This window comes from Pongo abelii, chromosome 11 (genome assembly GCF_028885655.2).
Source record: "Pongo abelii isolate AG06213 chromosome 11, NHGRI_mPonAbe1-v2.0_pri, whole genome shotgun sequence".
Taxonomy (NCBI): domain Eukaryota; kingdom Metazoa; phylum Chordata; class Mammalia; order Primates; family Hominidae; genus Pongo; species Pongo abelii.
In genome coordinates, this window is record NC_071996.2 from 95,035,145 (window position 1) to 95,061,340 (window position 26,196).

The 26,196-nt window shown below is 34.1% G+C and overlaps 1 protein-coding gene and 1 long non-coding RNA gene across 7 annotated transcripts in view; one reads left to right on the forward strand and one right to left on the reverse strand.

The window, feature by feature from the left end:
* LOC129058074 (uncharacterized) overlaps nt 1-20,293 on the forward strand; it is a 41,575-nt gene extending 21,282 nt beyond the window's left edge. For 3 of the 6 annotated variants that reach the window (XR_008522914.2, XR_008522912.2, XR_008522911.2), the window contains 5 exons: nt 378-775; nt 1,914-2,062; nt 5,321-5,478; nt 17,067-17,238; nt 19,984-20,206. This is a non-coding gene — a long non-coding RNA (uncharacterized LOC129058074). Of the gene's footprint in view, nt 1-377; nt 776-1,913; nt 2,063-5,320; nt 5,479-17,066; nt 17,306-19,983 lie in introns of those variants that run through there. The other 3 variants (XR_010136065.1, XR_008522910.2, XR_010136066.1) reach the window with 2 other exon arrangements.
* TMEFF2 (transmembrane protein with EGF like and two follistatin like domains 2) overlaps nt 1-26,196 on the reverse strand; it is a 251,835-nt gene that overhangs the window by 110,942 nt on the left and 114,697 nt on the right. Inside the window, exon 5 of the mRNA XM_002812683.4 lies at nt 1,933-2,029. Within this exon, the coding sequence (XP_002812729.1) occupies nt 1,933-2,029 (97 nt within the window). The remainder of the gene's footprint in view (nt 1-1,932; nt 2,030-26,196) is intronic.

Below are 26,196 nucleotides of genomic sequence, written 5' to 3' on the forward strand. Positions count from 1 at the left end.
ACAGAATGAGACTCCGTCTCAAAAAAAAAAAAAAAAAAAAAAAGCGAGACTCCGTCTCAATAAAAAACAAACAAAAAACATACATTTGTTTACCTCAAGATGGTCAAACCAGTGCATAGACTCTCTCACTTGGCTCCTAGCTGCCCATTGGCTAGAAGTGTTTGACAGGTATGAAAACTCTACTGCTGTCTGATTTTAGTAATAGATGTTTATTTCACTTGGCTATTCAAAGGCAGTGTTTACTTGTAAGTACGTAGTTTACCCTAAGAACCACCGTTTGCTCAGATAGAATCTTCACTTAAAAAATATTTTAAGTGCAGACTGTTTTACAACTGCCACATAATCTTGTCTTAATTTTTTTTCTTCATTTTCCTTAGATGAATTTTCCCCTCTACTCACAAAAGTTTGATCAAAATGATGGTTAACTGCTCTAGGCAAGCACAGTCTACATACTGCAGAAAATAAAGAGCAGCCAGATGTTTTCCTGAAAGGGGTGAGGTATATGTAAAAAAGAAAAAGAAATAATAGCAATAATAATAATAGAAAGAAGATGAAGACAAAGGAGAAGGAAAAGAAGAGGAGGAGGGGAAAGACAGGGAGGGAAAGGAGGAGGAGGAGAAGAAGAGGAAGTGGAAGAGGAAGAAGAGGAAGAGGAGGAGGGGAGGAGCAGAAGAGAGAATAGGAGAGGAATTAAAAAAACGCTGCTTCTTTTCATTATCATGACACAAAGAACTCCCTCAGAAGTTTGAGTTATTCACTTTTCAATGTGCTTAAGGTGAGACCAATACAGTAGAAGGCTAAAATGTTGGCACCCATTCAAAATAATAAATATTATTCATTATTTGATGAACATATCTTTATAAGAGTAGTTACTCCATCATCTTAGAAGTCAGATTAGCAACTGGTATGATCTGAATGTTGCTGTCCCCCTCCCCAGATTCACATTGTGAAATCCTAACCCCCAAGATGATAGTATTGGGAGGTAGGACCTTTGGGAGGTGATTAGGTTATGGGGGTGGAGCCTTCATGAATGGGATTAGTGTCCTTATAAAACAGGCTCCAGAGACCTCCCTTGCCCTTTTTGACATGTAAAGCTTCAGTAAGAAGAAGGCTATTTTAAGAGAAAGTGAGCTCTTATCAGACACTAAATCTGCCTTGATCTTGGACTTCTCAGCCTTTAGAATGGTGAAAAATAAATTTCTTTTGTTTATAAGCTACCCAGTTTATGGTATTTTGTTATAGAAACCCAAACAGACTAAGTCTGATCACCTATTGCTTCCTGATGATGCCTTTTAAAAACCTTGAGATAAGGTCTCACTCTGCGGCCCAGGCTGGAATGCAATGGCATGATCACAGCTCACTGTAGCCTTAACCTCCTGTGCTCAAGTGTTCCTCCCTCCTCAGCCTCCTGAGTAGCTGGGACTACAGGCTAGTGTGACCATACCCAGCTAATTATTATTATTTTTTTTTGTAGAGATGTGGGTTTCACTTTGTGCCCAGGCTGATCTCAAACATCTGGCCTCAAGTGATCCTCCTGCCTCGGCCTCCCAAAGTGCTGGGAGTACAGGCCTGCTGGGAGTACAGGCCTGAGCCATCACACCTGGCTCTGATGATACTTTTTCAAAGATATTCTAGTAAACAAGACTTTTTTTCCCCCTCTATATCCTAACATTGACAGTTTTGGGGGGCTTCAATGATATTTTAGTGTACCTTATCAAGTAATGCTATGGATAGCTGCCTGGCTGGCCCACCTCTTAATCCAGTTCCAGAAATTCCTTGCTGTTATAGCCCTCATTTTTTTTTTTTCACTTGGGAACTGAATAAGAAAATAAAAATGCAGACAATGTCTTCTGTTGCAGAATGGTTGATGGTGTTAAAAAGAAATTAATCACTGTCATTATTTTGTCTAAAAGAATAAAAACAGCATATTACCAGACGTCCTCGGCATCTTCATCACATTCTGCACCAAACTGGCAAATATCACAGGTGGATGTCTCCTTTTGACTAGTTTCTCCAGAGCCTTCATGGACTGTAGGACAGAAAAAAAGTAAAAGGAATTCAGGTAATTGTGCATTATATCTGCAACTCCAGGACAATTGTTTATTAAAGCTGCTACTTTCCCAATGGACCTGTCTGCTATTGAAGCTTCATAAGAATGTCATAAGCATCTCTTTTTTTTCCTCCAATTTAAAGACAACTCTAACAATAATATGTTTCCCATTGGTATGTGGTGAACATTTGCATTTTGCATGCTAAATAAAACAAAAAGCATGTGAGTTTATTGGATTCATCAAAATTATTTGCCTAATAAATAGACCATATGAAAGAGTTATTTAGTTAAAAGGGAGTTAAATTTTCACCTCTCTGAGGGAGAGATCTACTGTCTATTTTACTGAAACATATTTAGCATTTTCTTATTTCCAGATTATGGACTTTTTCGTTCAAAGAAAGTTTTCATGTATAATTTTTAAAAATTTAGATGAGCATCCCTGATTTATTAGATATGCCCACATTTTTTCCCTCAAACTGTTAAGTACTTATAAGAAAAAATATGTTGATTATAAGTTTTTAGAAAATAGTTTTTAGTTGTTTTTTACTGTCATTTATTGAATCTCACATAAGTATTGCATAGAGCTAATCACAGTGATTCATTGTTAGAGGGTTATGAACATATATTTTATTTTAAAAAATACATTGAGTCACTGTTTAGTCACTGATAATGATGATTGATACTGGTCCTTTTTTCCTCTAAATTACAAGGGCAAAAATAGGCAATATATCACCTAATTATAAAGTTAGCCTTTCAAAATCAGCATACAACAGTGTAAATTTAGAAAAAATTTCTAGTATTTGAGTGCAAGGAATGAGCAACACTTTCAAGGTGAATTATCTGTTTTCCCAGTTAAAAATATATAGTTGAAAGAAAAAGTAGTTTTATTTTAAAATGAAAAATTACAATTAACTACTGCATAGATAATATAATTCCATACACAGATCATATACATTTAAAAACAGATGTTTAAATCAAGGGAATCTTTAAGAAGTACACTTCTGCAAAAGAACATTTTCAACAGAAAAAGGACATAAGCAATTAATCCCAGCATTAGTTCCTGTCTTTATGAACATTTTAAATAACAAAGACAATTTGTTAACATGCACCTTGAACCTGTCAAATCCAATCTTACTTTAGTTTTAATATGTTATTTTCTCTTCATTTCTTTTTTATTAACAAGAGTTTTTAATACTTATAAAATCAAAGATCTTTAGTTTTCTTTAGTTTACTGCTGTTCAGATGAGTAATTTGATTTACTCAAAAAAGGACAAGAAGACATCCCTAGGAGAGTTATCTGTTTTATAACTCTTCCAAGAAAGGTGGAGGGATTTATTTTTCCTAAAACATTTTTTTCCTGTGCTTGATAGTCAATGCTTACATTTTTAAAACAATATGAATTAAATAGGTCAATTTCAATTACAAAAGTATTCATGGTATAGTTTTCAATTTGGATGTCTTAAAAAAAAAGGTGTTCTCCCCAAAAAGAAGGAGGAATTTTAGACTCTGATAAAATAGACAGCACTTATCTTATTATCCACTCTATTACTTTAATATAGGCAAGACCATTAGAGTGGACCATGGGGATAAGAGGGAAGCTGGGGCCTCATCTCAGGGGAGACCGAACAGCTGAGGTCGGTCTCTTTATTGCTTTCTTATTATTAATGCAACACAGAAGCTGCTAATGGGAGAAAGCCTTTTAGTGTTAGCAAGATTAGCAACTTTCAGACTAAAACTTCCCATTACTCAGGAAAGATACGAACACAATGGCAAAGACCTTAATGAACAGTGATGGCCACTTAGAGACAGCCCCATTTTCTTCAGCAGTTGAGATCTTTGGTGAGGGATTGACTGGAGGTCATCCTGGGATAAATTTTGATATCTCAGCAGGACTAATAATAATATTTCTACCAGAAGTCACATTACATTTCTATAAAAGGGCAATTATTGGTAAAATGGAGATGTTTGGAAATTCTCCAATAAGGAGAAGTAAATTCAAAAGAAACAGTAGGAATACCCCCATCAATAAATATTGTGTGAATAAAGTGCCTTTCTATAAAGTCACCCACAAAGAAATATAAAATAAAATATTTCCATATTACTGGAAGCATAGGTTTGCACCTTTGTATAATAGTAAACAAACAAACAACTTAATCAGTGCACAACTTTCATTTAACTTTTTATACCAGTGGTTCTTAAATAGGGTCTGATGCAGAGGCTTTCGTGGATCTTGTTTGTTAATATGTTTCTTTTTTTAAATAAAAATGCCTTGAGATATCCTTGGAAATACTGAATTGGACTTAGTTTGGGGCTTCAATATGCCTATTCTGAATACAGACTATCTCCAAGGAAGAGTCTCTGCCTTAAGCAATACCAAGAAGACTTCATCTGTCCAGAGCACCCTCCTCAGGCATCGTCTAGCACAGGGCTTCTGATGCTTTAAAGTGCACAGGAAGCACCTGGAGGTTTAGTTAAAATGCAGATTCTGATTCATTAGGTGCGAGGTATGGTCTCAGGTTCTGCATTTCTTACAAGTCCCCAGATGCTGCTGCTGTTGGTCCACAGACCACATTTTGAGTAGAAACAACAGCACTGTGTTTTTCAAACCACAGTTCACAACCTTTTAGCGGGTGGTGAAATTAATGCATCATGACTTGCATTTCTGTAAACATGAAACAGACTATACTAGTCTAGTAAATACCAGACTGCATCTTATTTAGCAAGTATATGTTTTATTTTATAACACTGCTTTAGTCATACATATGTACTTACATACAGGGCTGCAATATAAATTGCAATTCTTAGTAAAGGTCACAGTCACAAAAGCTTGAAAACCACTGATTTAGTACATGTTACACTCTCAGTAAATGTGTGCTAAATTGGACTGTTACTTCTTTCTCTTCTTTCTATATTACCAGTAACAGGAAAGATCAGTGCTTATTTGCATTCATACACTGATTAGGAATAAAATTCATTTATCTTAAAGTATTATCTTAACCATGCATTTATATTTTAAGCTCTTTTATTTTGAGTTGCAAAGTAAGATAACTATTTCCCATTATTTTATAGAAACTTAGGTTTTGGCAAGTGATTGAGGGAAATTTGAGGGGTGAGGGAAATGGAGCTATGAAAGCACATTATCCCTAATATTCTGCCCTGCCATTAAAATGTATTTAATCGTTTTAGGGAGGTTTGGAATTGGAGGGATTATAAGAAATGATTGAGTTATTTCTCTCTCAAATCTCTCTGCCCCGGTAATTTCTTCTGAAGGTTGAATTCCATCACCACCCTGTTCTTCTTGCTGGTCCTACATGATGATGTGCCTGCTGAACCCAGTTCTCACTATCATGCTTCCTGTGACTCTTACAATATTCTTAACCTGTTATACCATTTCTGAAAACAGTGAACTATAATGTTCAAACACATGGGTAAGCATTGTAATTCACTTTGTTAAAAATGCAATTAAAATTGACATTCAGTGAAATGAAGTCATCCTTCAATATCTGCTGGTTCCCCATTCACAAATTCAGCCAATCTTGAATCAAAATATTCAGAAAAAAAGTACAAAATAATAATGCAGAAATAAAAAATAATTAAAAAAAATATAGTATAACAAATTTTTACACAGCATTTATGTCGTATTAAGTATTCCAAGTAATCTAGAAATGATTTAAATTATATGTGAGAATGTGCATAGGATACACCACTTTATATCATCAGGGACTTGAGCATCCACAGATTTTGGTATACTGCGGGGAGGGCGGGTCCTTGACCCAATCCCCTGAGGAGACTGAGGGATGACCATACACATATCTTAAGGGTACCTGATATGGTTTGGATGTTTGTCCTCTACAAATCTCATGTTGAGATGTAATCCTCAATGTTGGAGGTATGGGTTGGTAGGAAGTGTTTTCATCATGGGGGTGGATCCCTTATGAATGGCTTAGGGCCATACCCTTGGTGATGAGGGAGTTCTCACTCAGTTAGTTCACATGAGATCTGCTTGTTTAAGAGTCTGGTGAGATCTGTTTGTTTAAGAGTCTGGAACCTCTTCGTTCTCTCTCTTGCTCCCCGTCTCGCCACATGACACACCTGCTGCCACTATGCATTCTGCCATGAGTAAAAAGCTCCCTGAGGCCTCACTGGAAGCAGATGCCGGCACCATGCTTCTCATACAGCCTGGAGAACTGTGTGCCAAAATAAACTTTTTTTCCTTATAAATTATCCAGCCTTAGGTATTCCTTTAGAGCAATGCAAATGGACTAACTCAGTAGCCTTTAATTAGTGTTGAGGAGTGCATATCAAGACACATAGAACAACTCTATCATCCCAGAAAGTTCTCTGGTTACCCTTCCCAGGCATTGCCCTACCACTACCCTGTCTATATATGGGCAGATCTCTGTCACCACAGATTAGTTTTAACTCTTCTAGAACATCACATCAGTGGAATAATTCAATATGTAATTTTTGTGTCAAGTTTCTTTCACTCAAAATGATAGCTTTTGAAATTAATTCAGGTAGTTGCATGTATCAATAGTTTATATCTTTTTATTGCTTAGTATTCCATTGAATGATACACTGCAGGTTATTCATTCTCCTGTTGAAGGATATCTGAGTTGTTTTCAGTTACTGACTGAAAATTATAATTGGGTATTTATGAATAAAGCTGCTGTATAAATCCTTGTAAAAGACTTTGTGTACACATATGTTTTTATTTCTCTTGAATAAATAACTAGCAGCAGGATTATTGAATCTTAAGGCAAAAATTACTGTTGGTGGTGGTTTTTAAATTCTCCACCTGCAGGAATGTTTAATATGTTTTGGGTACAAATCTGTTGTCAGATATATGTGTTGCAGTATTTTTCTTGGTCTATTTTGTTGACAGTGCTAACCTTGCATTCCTGGGAAAAGTCAAACTTGATCTTGGTATATTAACTTTTTAATATATTGCTGGATTTCATTTGCTAATATTTTGTAGAGCATTTTTGTATCTATTTTCATGAGATATGCTGGCTGTAATTTTCTTTTCTTGTATTTTCCATGCCTGCCCTTCATGAAATGGGCTGAAAATCGTTCCCACGTCTGCTATTTTATGAGAGTCTGTGTCAGAGTAGTAGTATTTTTTATTCATAAGTGATAACTCACTAGTGAAACTATCTAGTCTGGGAGTGGTTTTTGTTGTTGTTGTTGTTGTTGTTATTCAATTACAAGTTTGATTTCTTTATACAAGGCTATTTCACTTTTTTTATTTTATTGATTTCTGTTCTTATTTTTATTATATCCTTGTGCTACCTACTTAGGACTTAATTTATTATTTTTCTAGTTTCTTAAAATGGAAGTAGAAATGCTTGACTTTATGCCTTGTTTTCTCATGTAGGTATTAAAATGTATAAATTGCCTTCTAAAGATTGCTTTAGCTGCATACCTCAAATATTGATATGTTGTGTTTTTATGTATTTCTGTTCAAAATATATATTGGAATATCCTTTGAGATTTCTTAGACTCATGTATTATTTAGCAGTGTGTTTTTAACTTCCAAATCTTTGGGGGTTTTCAAATGTATATTATTTTTATTCATCTTCGTTAAATTTAACAGTTTAATTTATAATCATTGTAGAACATATTGTTTAATTTAAATACTTTGAAATGTATTATAACTTGTTTTATGGCCCAGGATATGTCTATCTTTTTATTTCATGTGCACCTTAGAAGTTGTAGCTTGCTCTTGTGTGGAATAATTTTCTATTAATGTCAATTAGCTTACATTGATGGTTAGTGTTTTTCAAATCATCCATAACTATACTGATTTTTATTTAATTATTTTATCTATTACTGAGAAAATAGTGTTAAAATCTATATTGGTGGCAGTAAATTTGTGTCTAGTTCTCTTTTGTTTTGTCAGTTTTTGTCTCATACTTGGGAGCTTTGTATTGGGGGTATAAACTTTTAGTAGTCTTATGTCTTCTTGAATAAGTGATTCTTTTATCATTATGAAATGCCCCATTAAAATCTCTGCTAGCACTATTCAGCTTGAAATCTACTTTATTTTGATATTCATATTACCCCACCAGCTTAATTTTTTGCTTGATGTTTCCATCATTTTACTTCCAATCCCTTTGCTCCTTAAGTTTAAAATGTGTTTCTTTTAAACGACATACAATTTAGTCTAACTTATGAAAAAATCTAGTCTGGATTTAATCAGGGTGTTTAGTCCTTTTACTTCAATTATTGACATGTTTAGTTTTAAGCTCACCAACTTGGTATTTGATTCATATTTGAGCAATCTTTTGTTTCTGTGTTTCCAATTCTTTTTTGTGTGTAATAAAGTATTCTTAGGTATATATTTTACCTTATCTCCAATAAATTTTTGGTGGGGAAGTAGTGTTTCTTTGTTATTATTATGGTGGTTGCTTTAAGGATTACAATATGCATTTTTAAATTATTCTAATCTATTACTTCATGAAAAATTTACTAACTTTATGACAATATATTTCTAATTATCATATTCCAGTCTTTGCATTCTTGTCATGTATTTTATTTCTACCTATGTGATAAAACTCATGTCCTTTTAAAACATTATTTTTACTTTATACAGCCATTCTACTCTTTTGTGTTAATTTCAAAGGCAAAAAGTTAAAGTTTTCTATACTAATGAAGACTCCTGCCAATCGCTGCTAAATGACTTGACGTCTGTTCTGTATTTGCCCTAACTTTTCAGGACTTATCTATAGTACCACATTCTCCATGAAAAACACTTTTGGCATATGATGCAGAGTAGATTGTATCATTTCCCCCCATTATCTTTCCTCCCTTTCTGATAAAAGGATTATATGTTTCTTGCCATAGCTGCATGACTTGCAGTTCCCTGATATCATCATTAGTTTTCTGACATGCTTTTGCCATTGAAATGTGAGTGGAATTGAGAGAGTTCTTAATAGAAGCTATTAAAAAGCTATCATGTGAATTTCTTCTTTCTTGCTCTTTCCTTCTGTACAAAAAAGACACATTCGAAAATATGGGCTATTCCTTCAACCAGTTCCAGAAGGAAAAGATACATGGAGCACAGCCACAGTTGACTTCAGTTATCAAAGCAAGGAATATGCCATTGATTCTGTAAGCCTCTGAGATTTTGAGGTCGTCTGTAATTTTAGCTTTACCTAATGAAAGCTGACTAATAAAATATGGATCAATGTTCTTGATAAATTCTAAGAAAATAAATATTTTTACATCATTTTCCACAGTTCAGATTTGGTTTGCTTTACTTACCTACACAAACCAAGATCTCCTTTTAATTTTCTCCAAATCTGCCTTCAAACTTTCTAATACTTTATTTCTTTGTCAGCATAGATTTGATAATAGTTAAGATATGTTTCTTCTATTATATTTTGACTTTCTCCCAATGTAACACTACTCTTCCTACTTTATGCATGGTTCAAATTTTCTCTTCCATGTAGCTCTGGTACATCTTTCTCATTGACATGTAAGATGTCCCATCTAAATTTAGCATAGCATAACATTAAACACAGTATAAATGTGTATAAATAGAAGCATTTACATACATCAAGTATGAAATAAAGCAGGCGGTCCCTGAAACTATCAGGTTATGTTAACAAAAAAAAATGAGACTTCTAGATTTAAAATATGACACAAAAATACTGGTTCTACACTCATTTAAATTATTACAAAGCTGAGAAAGGAGCTTTTACACACATTTTATGCAGATATTAATCTGGTTATCTCAAACTTTAGAATGCACTTTTCTCCTATTTTAGTCAATATCAATCTAGTGGTCCGTGTTTTTTTCTTAAATAGGTAACAAAATAGTTCTTGATAGGCTTATCTTTTTTTTTACTTTATTTACATAGATAAAGAAATGATGAGTGATAGCATTTAATATATCTGTTGTAGCCAAAATGACTATCAAGTTATGAACAGCAATTTTTCTTTTTGAATAAATTATAAAAATTATTGTCTCATTATCACAAAAAATCTGAACTGTGAGTTTACATTCAAATAAAGGACATATTTCACTTAAAAAAATAAAAAGAAAATTTTAAATAAAAACTCTCCATTCTGTTCTTTAATTTGTACAACTTGCCTATTTTGCATCTTGTGTGAGTTTTCCCTCCATATGCTTCTCCCACATGTGAGTAAGTTGTATTTAAATGACGGAAGCTGTTGACAGTTCCTAGAGGACCAGACAATTCTAAGCTGTTGTTTTTGAGCTGTAGTCATATTTTCTTTAACATTTTCTAAATTTTCCCTAGAAACCCCAATATGACTTTAAAGAAAAATAAGAACAAGAAAACACTTTCCTTTTTTTCATAGATTATGATATATGAGTTATATGAATAATAGTTATACTGTTACATCATATTATTAAAATGTGAAAACAAGAAGTAGCATTTTGGTTTTTTATCTATAAAACTAAAACAAATTAATACTGCATATGTATCAGTGTCATAGTGCAGTAACATGTGTTCAGATTTTAGGGAGGAAATCCATTATCTTTGTTTCTTTTTGATTAAAAAAAAAATCACCACTGATAATTTTTAATTTTAAATTGATTTTAATGCCAAAAACTAAAGGAAGCCTGAAATTACACTTAAACATAATGGTTTACGATTCTAAAATTCACTTGAAAAGCCCAAGAACCAAGCTTATGATTAAACAAATGTAATTTCATATTAAAGACTCAAAAGAAGAGATCATTACAGAATATTTAATTTTTCATAATTAAGCTAGTTTGCTAGAGCTTGACAAAGCTTCTTTAGAAATCACATATAATTTATCTTTTGCATATTAATGAAAAATAATTTAAGAGATTAATACAAAGCTACTATGTTGAGGGACAATTCTATTATCATTTAAGCCTGAGTTACAACTGAAGATACTAAGTTCATTTTAAAAAGGAGAAAGAGATTAATGAACTCAGGAAGGAAGAAAAGAAGAAAGGAAGGAAAGAAGGCAGACAGCCTGATATCATGCATAGCAAAATTCATTTCGAGCAGGTTACTATGCCAGACTTCATGAAAATATATCATGTCAACAATATGGTATTATAATTAAATATAGCTTTGTTATTCCCAAGATAATTTATTTGAATCATTTTATGCATATTCATATAAATGGTTTTTAATTTTTTCCTTATCTAATTCCTGAAAGATGAGAAGTTTCTTTTTTATTGGTAAATTATAAACAATCGCTTGGGCTACTGCAGGGCAAATCCCAGTTAGAGGAGATTGAGAAAAGCCTGGGAGGTTACTAAGTGGAAACAGCAAATGTAGCCAATACTTTCGCAAGATTTGCTAATGAGGAGAACAGAGAATGCAGCATTACTTGGATAAAAATGTAGGGTCACGAGAGAGGTTTTATGGAAGAGTAGTGTTGAGGCATCATTGCATGCTAAGAGGAATCATAGAGCATAGAGGTACAAAGTTAGATGGGAAGGAAAGGGGATAATTACAGGAGCAAAGTAGGGATTGGGTTTAGACAGAGGTGTAGTGGTTGGTCTCAGAGGCAGGACCATGTCTTCTCCTGGAGGAAGAGGTATGGCAGAGTATGTGGGTACATACGTAGAGAGGCGGTGCCACTGAAAAGGCAAGATGAAGTTGATCTCCTCTAGTTGTATTCATTGTCTCTCTTGTATTTACATTTAAGGAGGTCATCAGTTGAGGTGATGTGACAAGGAAAAAGATGTGAAATACTGCAGGAAAATTAATGTGAATAAAGGAAGACCAAAGTCTTTCTAAGTCTTTCTTACATCAATTTGTTGCTTGCCAACTTTGTACTTAATTCTTCTAATTAGTAAGCCTCTAATGAATAAAGATGTATCTTTATTAACTTACACTTCTGTATGTCTTTAGCAAATGGCATTTGGTTTTGATAACTTAAAGGTATTTTGTGATAGAGCAAGTTTCATTTGAATAATCAAATAAAGACTTAATTGCCAATTGAGTTAACTTTAACCTACTAAATATTTGTTTTGGTAGAGGGAGTTCACAATCTCTTAATAACTTACCCATGTTTATGTCCTAAATATTTTCCCATTCTGTCACCACTGTAGTAGTTGAGATCTTTATCATACCTTGCCTAAATTTTAAAGTTACCTTCTAACTAGCTGATTTCTGTACTTAACAAACCTGTGTTTCTTAAACATATCTCCCATGTCACTTACTGAAATGAAAATCTGATAGTGACACTTAAAACTGAAAATGGCATTAAGTAATCTAAATGCACTTGCATCTTCACAAAATTCTCCTAATGCTAAAAGTAGATTTGGGTTGTCCAGATTCTTTCTTGAGGCTCAGAACTTTTACTTGTAAAATGAGATGCCTTCCCTGCTCAGCTCACAGGCTGTGGTGCACTTTAAATACGAGGACGTGTGACTTTGCTTTGCAACCTCTAAATTGCTCTGCCACTCTAAGGCGTTACCATTAAGAAAGTGTTAAAGGTGAAGGAAAGTCATTCTCTTATTCCAAGTAAGATGGTTCTTTGAAGGAAGTCCACGGCTGAGCATATCAAATGTGAATTTTTGAGCTTATAATGATGCTGAAGTAGAAATCTTTGTATGAACAGAGGAATAAGAAACACAAAACAGCATAACAAAAACAGATAAAAATATTATGGAGCCTATAGAAAAAGTCTTTCCCTGAAACATCCAAATTTGGTTTCTTATATTGAGGAGTAAAAGGATCAAGGGAGAAGCAAAGGAGCAAGTAAGAAATAAATAAGAAGTCCCTGGTAGATATCTTCAGAAATTGCCCGGAGCTCCATCCTCTTTGTTTTAGTGCACTGGACTTTGGATAAAAGAAAGCACTAAAGTGCTATTTTCTCTCTTTTCTTATTGATGAAGACAAAAACAAAATAAGAGCTTTATCCTTTTCTTTTAGCACTTGCCTACTATGGGCATTAGTTTTCACTGTAAGCCTGAAACACTATCCATCTAAGTCTAATTTCTAAGTCCAGGTAAAACTTAAAGAAGAAATTTAAAAAATCAGGCTTGTTTAAATATATAACTTATTTGGTATAAATAGACCAATGAAATAAAAGAGTAGCAAAAATATAAAAAGCCAATTTTAAGAGGGCAACATATTTTATAAAATTGGTAGTTACAGCAATATTTTTTTTGAATTGCCTGTAATATTTTCCAGCCTAGTGTTGTTACTTAAGGCCCAGTTCCTGTTTTTTTTTTCTTTTGGAATTACAATAACCAAAACATTAGAAAGAATGGCAAAAATGGAATTCAGTGCCTGTAATTAGCTTCAGTCTTTTGCTAGATCCAGCTACATACCTTCCTTGACCCCCTACTTGACTCACATTGAGAGACCCTATTTCATCTCTACAATTTCTCTTTTGCTATTGGCTCTAGGTGGTAGAGTCAGTGACTCCTGTGATTCCCTCTTCCAGCTTACAACTGCCCCTCAAGCTCTGGTTTCAAATCCATAATTTATAGTCTACCCCCTAGAACCCCTGAAGACCTCTGTAGTGATGCTCCATCTTGGAATCTGCTCCACTAGCAGCCAATTAAGGAGGTCCCAGCGCCTTAAGTTTCATTTCCATCCAGACAAAATGTTTTCACATACTTTATTTTAAATCAGCATACAAAAAAAAATAGATAACAAGAAGAAAAATGTATCCTCAAACATTTAAGGACAGGAAGGTCAGGTTTATTTGATTTCAGGTATGAAAGAAGACATGCCCATCTTACACAAAACGAAAAAAAAGAAAACAAAGCACAAAAAACCCCACAAAATGGTCTAAGAAAGCTGAAGAGCTGGAATAGGTTAGAAATTGACTTTGAACTAATCAATATGTCTGCTTACGAAACCATTAGCTCAGTCTGAAACTACAAAGTGAAAAAAAAATATTTGTGGAAAAGACATCTAGTTTTAAAAAAATTGCATGAGTTTTAGAGAAAATTTTACTGCCATTAGATCACCAAGGTTATCCAGAGATAAATGCAAAGAGATAAATTTTTAAAAATTAACAGTGTTCTATTTAGAACTTCTTAATGAGGCTAATTTTTTCAACTTTACGTTTTTAAATTCAAACTACTTTCATTCCTAGCTGCATAAAGTTTCATGGACCTTCTATTTTTAAATGCCTTATACCTTAATTATAATATAATTGGAAATTAATCAATTTCCCTGTTTTTTCTAGATTTAGAAAAAATGTATATATATATATATCTTCAAGTTTGGGGGGAAAATTTCTATTGGCCTAAACTATGAAGATTTAGGTTTAACCAGCACCATTATTACTTTTGTTTAATGCTTGTTTTAAGGACATTATACAAAATATTGAAGGACACATAAGCTAAAATTTTCAGGTGTAAACTATGATTTAGATTTGTGAATGAATAAAGCATATTGGTAACAATAATAAATCCAAGAAGCATTTTAAATGTCAAAGGATCCGTCTTACTATAACATTGTGAGTCACACTGATGGAATTAATGACAAAATTTTTGAAACTCATGTTTTTTAGGGCTTCACTGTTGTTCATATAAGATTATGCCTCAGTTTAGAAGCCAATGAAGTATTTCTAATAACTATGAAATGCAAGTTAATAAACAATTTTGAATGACTTCTTAAAAATATAAATCTGATTAAGATACAAGCCTGTTTAGTTCAAAGGCTTTAAGGATGAAAATTCAGTCCTTATCATTGTATTCAAAGTCTTTCATGATTTTCCCCCACCCTACCATCTCACCTTCATCTCTAGCCTCTTGGCATGTTTCTTATGCTGCAATTATACTTGTCACATTGCCAGGGATTTACACATATTTTATATCCATCTTAGCATGGGGCTTGAGAGGTAAGAACTAGTGGTCAGAGACAGAAATTTCAGAATCTGAGATCTTTAAATCATAGCAATTCTAGGTAATAACAAGGTGTAACCACATGTCCAGATGGTTAAACCCAAGTTGAGGAGTCTGAGGACTATGGGGCCAATGTTGAGAAGAAAGATCAAATAGACCCTTTGGTAGTTATTAAAGTTGTGCACTAAATGTCCAGGCATAAGGTAAGTTTGCATTTCCTAGGTGCCTTGTGGTTGACTGGGTCACATTATTTATTCTGACTAATGAGTTGTTGAGTGGAAAGTGACACGGGGTCACTTCAGGGTACAGCATGTAATTGCAAGTTGCAGACCCTGAAGAGCACTCTTTCCCTGCTGTGCGAGTGCTTTGAACAAGTAAAGGAGGAGGCCAAATTAGGAGGCTGTGCAGCAGAGGGATAGTAAAAAGTGTTAAATGTGTCATGTAATTTGAAAAGAGAACTGACGAGATTTACTGATGTACTGGGGACAGGTGTAATGTCAATGTTTAAGATAGCTGCTCTCTGCCCAGGTCCTCTGGTGACTACAATATGCAGAGCCAGCTGCCACACCTAGCATCTTGCCTAACCAACTGCAGTGAACAAGTAGTGAGAGTGAGAAGTGATCCTTGGTTTTCTTAAGCCACTAAATTTTGGGGGATGTTCTACTACTGCCTAACTTTACATAACCTAGCATTACCTGAATATTTTACAAGATGAGGCTAAGTGGCACGGATGCAATCTGCTTATTCTTACATGTAGGTTGAGGTCTATATTACAGATCTTATACCTTCTTAGAAACCTGAAACATGTCAATTTCACCATTAGCTCTCAAGTACCCAGCTACCTGATTGCTTACCCTAAAAAAGAGTACCGTCATCTCTCAGTGTCTGCAAGGGGTTAGTTCCAGGAACCTCTGTGGACACCAGAATCCACAAATGCTCTATTCCTTAATATAAAATTGTGTAGTAATTGCATATAACCTATGCACATCGTCTCATCTACTTTAAATCATCTCTATGCTACTTATAATACTACAATGTAAATGTTATGTAAATAATCCTTATACTGTATTTAGGGAATGATGGCAAGAAAAAATCTGTGCATGTTCAGTACAGACGCAACCATCCACGTTTTTTCAAATATTTTATTCCTTAGTTGGTTGAATTCATGGATATGGAACCCACAATACAGAGGGCCGACTAAATATGAAAATAAGTTATGTGCTGAGTCACTGAGAAAAATGATAGTGATGTGGGGTTCAGCAGCTTATAACTAAAGTATGGGGAAAGGTGGCATAGGCAAATAGCATGAACTTCAAATAAGAAGCAGTTTATTGGGTAGCAATGCTGGATTGCATTGAAAATGGTTTGAAAATGACAGTATGAAGCAAGGAATATATAGTCTGCTAGCCTTATACGAGAGGTGAGAGTAGAAGTAGATAAGGTTTGAGAGGTGTTGCTCTCTAGCAGAGCAGAAGATAGGAGGAAACTGTTGGAACATTTAGAACAATTTAACCTTACTTTTTCTATAGAGCTAATATTGATAATAACTATCAAAAAAGGTGCAAGAATATACCTAAGTTGTTGTATCCTTAAATAGGTCCAATTTCACTTTCACAGAACATACAGGAAATATTTTCTAATAATCACCTGTATTTTAAAAGCTACATTCACATGCATACTTTAAAAAACTTAAAGCACTTTGATACAAAGATCAGATTGTGGCTGATTCAGGGTATCCCCAAAAGGGAAAAAAAAGCAACACATTTTTTTCCTATCTCAAGACACATTCTGTGTCCTGACCAAATTCATACCCACACAACATCCCGTACTGTTGCTTTCATTTCTCCTCAATGCTGCTTAGATTTCTTCATGCATATTCGTATTTTTAGATTAGATAAAATGAATAGAAGTTTTTTTCCCTGAAAAATATGTGGTGTGATTCAAAGAAAATGTTAATGAAATGAAATACTTAAAACTTTGTGAAATATTGATATGTAGCAACTGATTTTGTCTCTATACTCAAATGCTTTCTCTTTGTGTATCTGAAGCACCATTCTTACGGGATTATATAGATGTACAAGCACTGGTATTGACAGCATTTTTAAATGGGAGAGAAGGGAGAGGAAAAGAGATTTAATCTAGTAGTCCATGGAGACTAATCATATATTTACTGCATCATATTCATTTTTTCAGGAAAACCACCTCCATATAGGAATACCTTCCACCAGCACAACACAAGTACTCCAAATGAAGAGGACTCCACCTGAGTTGCTAAATTCCATGTCGGAAGCATGGGCTGTCTTTCATGACAAATCTCATTCCTCCTCTGCTCCCACACTGCCTGACAAGCAGTTCAAAGAGAAAGGTTGTTAACCACATTCCTTTGCCTAAAAAGGGTTTTCCAAATAAAACATGTACCTTGCTTTACTCTTAAGAGGGTCAGATGGTTGAGGTAGTGATTTCTGTGTGTATAGATGGGTTTGTGCAAATAAATAAAAAAATATTCAGGTGAGGTATTTTTAAATGGGGAAGATGTGTCTTAATGACAGTGTGTATTTTATATCAGCTGTACCTGGCAGAATCCCAGGACAAGGTGAGTATACTATAAACAATGAAATCTCCTTAGTGAAAACTGCTATATGTTGACAGGAATCTGTGGGTGGGATAGGATGTAACAGCCAAGGGTGTCACTTGTGTAGTATATGTTTTTAAAAGCAGGTTTCACATCAGTTTTAGTGCAGCTGGGAATGATTTCAACTTTTTTTTTTAAGCAAGTTACTTGTATTTAACTCCTATTTAAAAACTCAAGACTATATATCATCAGCAGCCCAACATTAGATTATAAATAAAAACCAGCCTCAGAACTTCAGGAAAATTAAGAAGCCAGTTGCATTCTTGGTGCATAGAAATGTACACTTCAAAACCTACTAGTTTGTTTAGTGAGTCTGTCAAATGATACAATATCCATATCTATGATTACTCCAGAGATCAAATTAGAAACATTCCTCATTTTTTGGTTTGTCTCTGAGGAAAATACAGAAAAACAAATGCTAATCAAAGTTAATTGACTTCTCAATGTATAATACATTAACCATTCCTTCAACCTTTAAGAAACAAAAATAAAACAAAATAAGGTGTTATCTAATATATTCTTGGTAAATATTATACAATTTTAAGATGTTTGTCAGAATGAATTTTTAAGTCTGTGAATCTTTTCTGAATATTTCTACAGCTATCTAGATAGAAACACCATACATAAAAATGTTCTTTATTCCAGAATAGATGAAACTCCCAGTGGTAAAAGAAGATTTAGGTATCTCTCAAGGTTTCTTATCACAAAGCAGCATAACTCTCTGATGGTTCAGTGCCTGGGAGGGTCAACTGAGATCACTCATCAAATAAATCAAATAGTCAGATGACTAAAAGAGTGGACACCTATAGTTCCTTTATTTTCTGACCTCAAATCTTTCTTCTAAGTAGCCAGTAGAGAAATTAATATGTCACTTGGTGTGGTTTATCCAAACCTGAGTATCAACCTGCCTTAAGTTGCCGCTATTAGTTCTGAGAAGGTTTGACTCATTTTTGCAATAATTATATTTAGTTTTAACGTTTTAAATTACAAATTACAAAACCTCATATGTTGAGGAAAAGGGGTGGTGAGAAGGTGGAGAATGTAGTGAGTTTGGTCTCTAAATTTCTAGGAGGAATCTTATTGCAAGCATCAAAAATCCATTTTGTTGGGTGATCATAAAATATTCTATAAGTATTTATTGAATGATAATTAAACTATATTTTATATATCTTTTTGGTTAATATTTGTCTAAAAGCAGTGTTTTAAATTACTATTATTAAAAACAAAACGAGTCTTTTAAAAAATGGAAATCAAATGTTCTAGGTTTGTATTTTCCAACACGGAAGCTAGTAGCCACCTGTAGCTGTTTAAATTTACATTAATTAAAATTAAATAAAATTAAAAATCCAGTTTCTCAGTTGTACTAGCTACATTTCAACTGGTCAATAGCAACATGTAGCTGGTGGTTACTGTGAACATGTCCATTAACACAAAAAATGTTATTGGGTAGTGCTGCTCTAACAAGTATATAACACAAATACGCTATATAATAGCATCCATGAATCAATCTTCCCAATTCAGGGCTTTTTAGAGCCTTTCAGACTTTCAAATTTTATAAAATAAGAGATAGCATGACTGCCATTTTCATTTTCTCATGAAGTGGAGAGAATATCTTACCATGATCATATATGTGTGGTGTGTCTATGTGTGTTATTTTTGTATCTATTTCTCTTAATTAACAGACACAACAGAAAACTTTAATTAATAAAAACATACTCATTGTATCCCAAGAGCTCAAACAAAGCTGTCTTCTAATTTATTCTCTAAACATCTTAATGATGAGCATCAATATTACTGTGGCTTGAGGTTCAACAGATTAGCATACTCGAACTAGGCACAGAAGGATGAATGTCGCTATAATGAATATCTTTGGCTCCTCTGTCCAAGGCTTTGGCTTCTATATTTGCAATTATATTTATAGTTTGGATTAGCATGCCTATCTCATCCACTGAGATTAATTATTGTACCCAGAGTACAGTACTATTATATATATACATACTATGTATATCCTTGCAAAAGTGCTTTCTTTTCATGGGGGCCTAATTCTTCCATGTATAAATTTTGCTCTGTGAGTTTAAACAAAGACAACATGGGACCCTTGAGCAGCATATTACTTGTAATAGGACAGACTTCATTTTCGGTGGCTAAAAATTTCCTACAAAAGAATTACCTTCCCAACTGACATCAACAGGTCTCTCATTACTAGCAGTTTGAGGAATGAGATTAAAGCAAAACGAAGGCATATAGAGATTTAATTATGTGCTCACATCTAGAAGCAATGATAAGCTGGGAATCTGCCATTGCCTTGATATTTTGGAGATAAATGGGTATCTGAATAAATAGAAGCCTTCAGCCTCTGCAGCTGTCACTAACATATTTTGCCCTAATTGCAAAATATTTATTTTAAATATTAGGAAGCACACTGAGGAAGCTAACTTCAGTGGAGAAAAAGAGATTTTCAATTTCTAACTTTTCCAGATTAATTCAACTATTGTGGGAGATACTAAGGATGCATTTCATTTTTCATACTGTTGACTTTGTATTCTGTACATGAGGAAGGAAGAGAAAAACGAGGAACAAATAAAGGAAGAAAAGAAAGATGGAAGAAAGGAAAGAATGGAAGCAAAGAAGGAAAGAAGTAAAAGTGTAAGGAACTACCTCTATGGTCTCTCTGTGATAATCTGTTTCATTTTGCTCTGTGTTAGCAGCCACACATTACTTGGCACAGAGTAGGTACTTAGGGAATATTTATTACATAAGAAAAAGAATAAAATTACTAAATTTTGTCAGAGATAAAAGTCTTTTTTTCAAACTTAGTATTTATAGGTATATATTTATAGTTATAAGCTTTCTTTACTCAAATATCTATTGCTCTGTTATATTTGAGAAACTAACATGCATTATTGTCCTCTCCTTTCTATATCTCCCCTATTCTCTTTCTTCCTTTCCTTTATTAACAGAGGTTTTAGACTGATCAATTAAATTCCTAATATTTGGGAGCATGCACCACAAATATCTTCTCTAAATCTTTATTTACTTAAAAATAGAATGCCATGAGAGAATTGAAGTAAAACTAGATATAATTTTTAATTCAATGATATAAACCAATCTCTCTAGCTTCTTCATTTACTCCATCAACACTTACTAAACACGTAAGCGGCAGAATGGAGAGAAAACTGAGCTGAATAAAGTCCCTGTCACTATGGATATTATAGTATTGTCATGCTTTAAGAACATGTACTGCACTCTTCCTTTTAAAAAAAAAACCAGCAAGTTCATTTATCCCATTCCTCCAATTCACTCCCTTGCCCACCCACTACTAACACCACCTTATTGGTAAGTGGCGGGGAGAGTGAAATTGAAGGAAGCAATTTTGTATTACTGGATTTTGATATTGTGGAACTCAGGGTCTGGGGCAGGGTGTCCCACCACAGATGGTGAAGTGGCATGTGAGTGATGAGGGAGCAGCCAGTGAGCCAAAAAGTCTACACAGGAAGTGCTTAGGTGTGTAATTAAAGTGGGAGTGAAGATCAAGCTCAGGGCTCAGTCTTCTGACTACATACCACCTCCGGCAATTCTCCAAATGGGACAATCCGAGCTTCGGTTTGACCCTTTTCCTACTGTTAGCATTTCATTTTCTTTTTCAGAGAAATCAGTCATCAGAAAATGATATCTAAATGGTAATGTGTCACTGTGCTGATGAGTAGGGTTACAATGCTTGAGACAGATAGATATATGCGAGTAAGGCAGCTAGATGGCAGATCAAAGGCATTTCCTGACCAGAAGGTGGAAAATAGCGGTTGAGAGTTTTAGCAAATGCACTTAAGAATCTAGAGGAGCTTCTCAGGCATTTATTACAAGCTAATTCAAACCCTTAAGGTTATGGAAGATTTTGTGAAAAGCACTTCTTAACTGACCAACTGTCAATTAGCAAAGAAGAAAATGCCTCAAGTACTCCATTATGATGATGATCAAATAAACGGCCTTTGATTACTATAATAATGGCAGTATAATGTATAAAAAAACTCTGGTTTTTGATATGAAAAGGATTCATAACTGGTGATCATCCGTAAAATCTACTGTGGAAAACTACAAGTATAATTGCCCAATGATGCCAATTTATTTTTTTCTTCCTCAAACTTTTAGGTGATCTATTATAATGAGAAACAATAATCATTAAGGTTTGATCATTCTAATCTAATTTTCTGGATGGCTTATTAACCTTCCAAGGGTGTCTTTCTTCTACTTCTTGATCATTAAATCAAGCAATAATGAGGCCAGGAATGAGGAATGTCAATTATATAATAATGTCTGAGTGGATACAGAAGGTATCATGGATATTTATGTTTTCAAGTTTGTCTACATTTATGTGTATATAAATGAACATATGTGTTCATATACACTTGCACACATACAATTTTATATGTATGTATGTATTTGTATATGTTTATATATATAAGCACAATGTTCTGATTTCTTATAAGAGACTTAACAAAACTTCTATGTCTTAAAACATTATTTAAATATTTTTTCTAAACTAAATCTGACTCCTTGCCACCCACAATGTGTGTGAATTCTAGAAAATAAACAGACTCTAGCAAGCACTAGAGTCTGCCATAAACAGTGCACATTCATTTAAACTGTACTATAGTCTTTTTTTAAAAAGCAATAATTTTCAAATCTGACCAATTATAAACACTTAAGAAAAGGAAAGAATGCTTATTCCAAAGGATTGTTCATTAATAGAAAGACAATGGCATAATTAAAAATTGATGGGTTCTGGATCACAGAGATCTAAGTATAACACCAGGTTAAGTCTGTACTGGCCATATGTCTTTGGGTAATCAGTAAAACTCTGAGCCTTAGTTCCATCATCTGTAATATGAGGTTAACAGTACTGATTGCAGGGATATTCTGAGATTAGATGCAACATATAGAAAGATCTTGACATATGTCAATAAATGGTAGACTTTCAATAAATAGTAGAAATTATTCTTTATCTCTCTGGATTGGAAGCTATTTCTTCACTGAATTAACTCCTTGGATCTGGACAAAAATATTTATATTCAAACCCAGTCTCTTGTGTTCCTTTTCCTCAGAATTAATTCTAGTAGTTGGATCTGGACAGCAATAGAGAGTAAGAATTTTTGCTGTGAGTGTTAGAGATACATTGCAGAGATATTTTTAATTTAATCAGGAAAATTCATCACTTATCCATGCTGATTCCCCATATTACAGCTTATTTGTGGGGAATTCAGGCAAAGGACCCTGATTAGCTCTTTCTTATTTTTTCAGCTAAATCTCAATACAAATGAAAAACTATACTCTATGTAGTGTCTGTTTATAAATTTTAAAATATCACAAATTTGATAACAAATTCTACTCTCTAATCAACTATATCAGTTCTGGTCTGAAAAAGGAAAAAAACTATAAATGTTTCTCAAACTTAAGAGCACACATGACACTCACTGCTCTGATACAGCCCTCTTCCAGATAGATTTAGCAGGATCCAACCAATTATTAAATCAATATTTCTTTGTATTCTATTCCTACTAATGGGATATATATGCATACTGTGCCAACATCTGGTGTCCCCTGAACCCATTCTCCCTTTATTACATAATATGGCGGCCTTGGAGGCATTCATCCCAGATCTCACATTAAGAAAAGAGCTTGTCATGTAGTTGCAAGACAGGCAGTTGGCTGAGCGCCTTTAACTGTTAAGGCCTTCAGGATTTACCTCAGCTTTCAAGCCAAGGCCACATTGCTCTCAGGCAGCCACAGCCAAAAATGGAGCATGGTGAGGGCTTTAGGGTCAGCCCATTTTTGCCCAATATGAGGCTTCTATAATAAGCAATATTTGCTCTGCAGATGTACACTGGGCTGACCTAATCTTCACCAGATTTACATGATGGTCTCAGCTTTGCTGTGCTCAATCTTGCCTCCTTTCCTCTTTCTTTTCATAGTTTTCAGAACTGCATCACAGTTGGAAGGCTTCTGTAGCCTAATTTTGCTTCTTCCTCGTTTTATCTTCTACTCATCAAATAAGGTTTTTTGTAAAATTACATTTGTTACAATGACTATTTCTCAGAGGACCCAATAGAATTAAATAATAGAAAAAACATGGATCTCTGAGTGATCATGTGGAGCAAAGCTGTTCATCTGTTCTGCAGGCCTAGACGGTCATTGTGAGGGAGAAATAAACTTTATTTTTTGAGTTATTGTGGTACTATGTATTGTTGTTTCAGTGTCAGACTCTAATATATGTACCAATAAAGATTAAAGATTAAAATGATTTTTCCTTACTCTCCAAATTTTATATTCCTCAGTCATTTCTTTATCTAAACTTTGATCAGCTTTCTAAAAATAAATTCTTGATTTGCTTACTGGCTTTTTAAGATCTAAAATATTCCTTGTTTTTTATTAGTTTTTAAATGACCCAAACATGTGTATTGCTTGGTATTTATATATCGTGTTATGTAAATACAGCCTAGGAAGATAGAAAAATATGTAAGCTTGAGTACCATGATACATGATAAGTATAAAGATGATTAGATTCCCTTAATCCAAATGAATTCACCATTATTTTTAGAACTGGTGTCTTTTCTATAACCAAAAGTATGTGGTGATAGAATTGAGGCTGGCAGAGCAAATACAATTTTATAAATGGTTAAACGATGATGACATAGTCCAATAGAGTAATTTACTATCAATGTAAATTAAGGCATATTAGCTCACATCAATTAGACCACATTATAACAAAATAATTTACCATCGCATAGGCTTACTCCAGTTAGTCATTTAGGAACTTATGTGGCACACATTTCTTGGACGCTGATATGGTTAGGCTTTGTGTCCCACTCAAATTGCATGTTAAATTGTAATCCCCATAATCCCCACGTGTCAAGCAAGAGACCAGGTGGAGGTAATTGAATCATAGGGGCGGTTTCCCCCATGCTATTCTCCTGATAGTGAGTGAGTTCTCAAGAGATCTGATGATTCTGTAAGGGGCTCATCCTGCTTTGCTAAGCACTTCTCCTTCCTGCTGTCTTGTGAAGAAGGTGGCTTGCTTCCCCTTTGCCTTCTGCTATGTTTGTAAGTTTCCTGAGGCCTCCCCAGCCATGCTGAACTGTGAGTCAATTAAACATCTTTCCTTTATAAATTACCCAGTCTTAGGCAGTTCTTTATAGTAGTGTGAAATTGGACTAATAGAGACACTTTTGTGAGGCTTGTGTTGAGGTAGAGAAAGTAAGTCGATTTGATATTTCCAGAGACACTGCAACTGCACAAATTTTACACATATCGATTTAAATGAACAGTTTGTCTCACAATTTCCTTGTTTGACTACAATAAAGACTTGAACTATATAGAGTAATCTCTTTTCCAAACCCCATACATGTACTTATTAGGCTACTGTTTTATACATCCAAAAGCTTATTTGATTTCCAAATTTTCATCTTCTGCTTCTCATTATGTATAATGCTTTGCAAAATATTTGATCAAACATTTTAATCAAATATTTTGCAAAACATTGTATGTAATTCTGTGATATTTAAAGGTAAATCTTAAAAGATAACTATCCTTTGTGCTTTTATTTGTCGTTGCTGAATAAAGTATTTTTTAAAATTAGCATTCATTGCAATAATATTTAGAAAGATGGTATAGAAATGTTACAAGAACAGTAATTTTTTGTTATGACAGTGATCAATGAAAGTAAGAACATCTTGTAACAGGTATTTTCAGATTCAATACTAGGGACTATCGAAAACACACATAAATAACTGAAAAAGCAAAGTGATACGCTTTGTTTTTCTAGTAGCAGCTTGCTGCATAGCTTATTGGTTTCCCACAAATCTGCAGAAAATGCAGTGTGCTTTGTAATTTAGTCTTGAAGATTTCTCTGAAAAATTTGTTTGCAAAGAAGCTTGTCTACTTTAATACTAAGCCTGAAAATGCAGGGCATGAAAATTTGTTTCATACTTAAGTAGTTTGAGGTTTTGTTTCATTAGCAAATTTCACTATAAAGAGGCACGAGCTGGAAGTAATTTCTTTCCAGCCTTATTAATTCTAATTTAAGAAAGATCAAACAATCAGCCTGATGACGTGCCAATTTGTTAAATTCATATACCTGAAATTTAATTTCTACAGAATCAACTGTGCTAAAATATTATGCCTTTCTTTCCATAGAATCAGGGAATCATAAGTATTATTTTTTAAAATGCCAGAGGGTGAGGGATGATACAAAACTGATCTCAGTGGCAGAAAACTCCTAGTGCTTTTTTAACCAATTTAGTTATTATTTTCTGTTTGCTTACCATATGGGCATATTACATGGAAAAATATAACGGAGGAACGAAGGAAATAGTCTTCAACATGATCTTTAAAATTATACTTTTAAATACATAAAAATCATTGATGAGGTACCATAATTATTAAACGATTTCCCTTTTTTTTTTTTTTTTTTGACACGCAGTCTCGCTCTGTCGCCCAGGGTGGAATGCAATGGCGCCATCTCGGCTCACTGCAAGCTCCGCCTCCCGAGTTCACGCCATTCTCCTGCCTCAGCCTCCCGAGTAGCTGGGACTACAGGCACCCGCCACCATGCCCCGCTAATTTTTTGTATTTTTAGTAGAGACGGGGTTTCACCGTGTTAGCCAGGATGGTCTCGATCTCCTGACCTCGTGATCCACC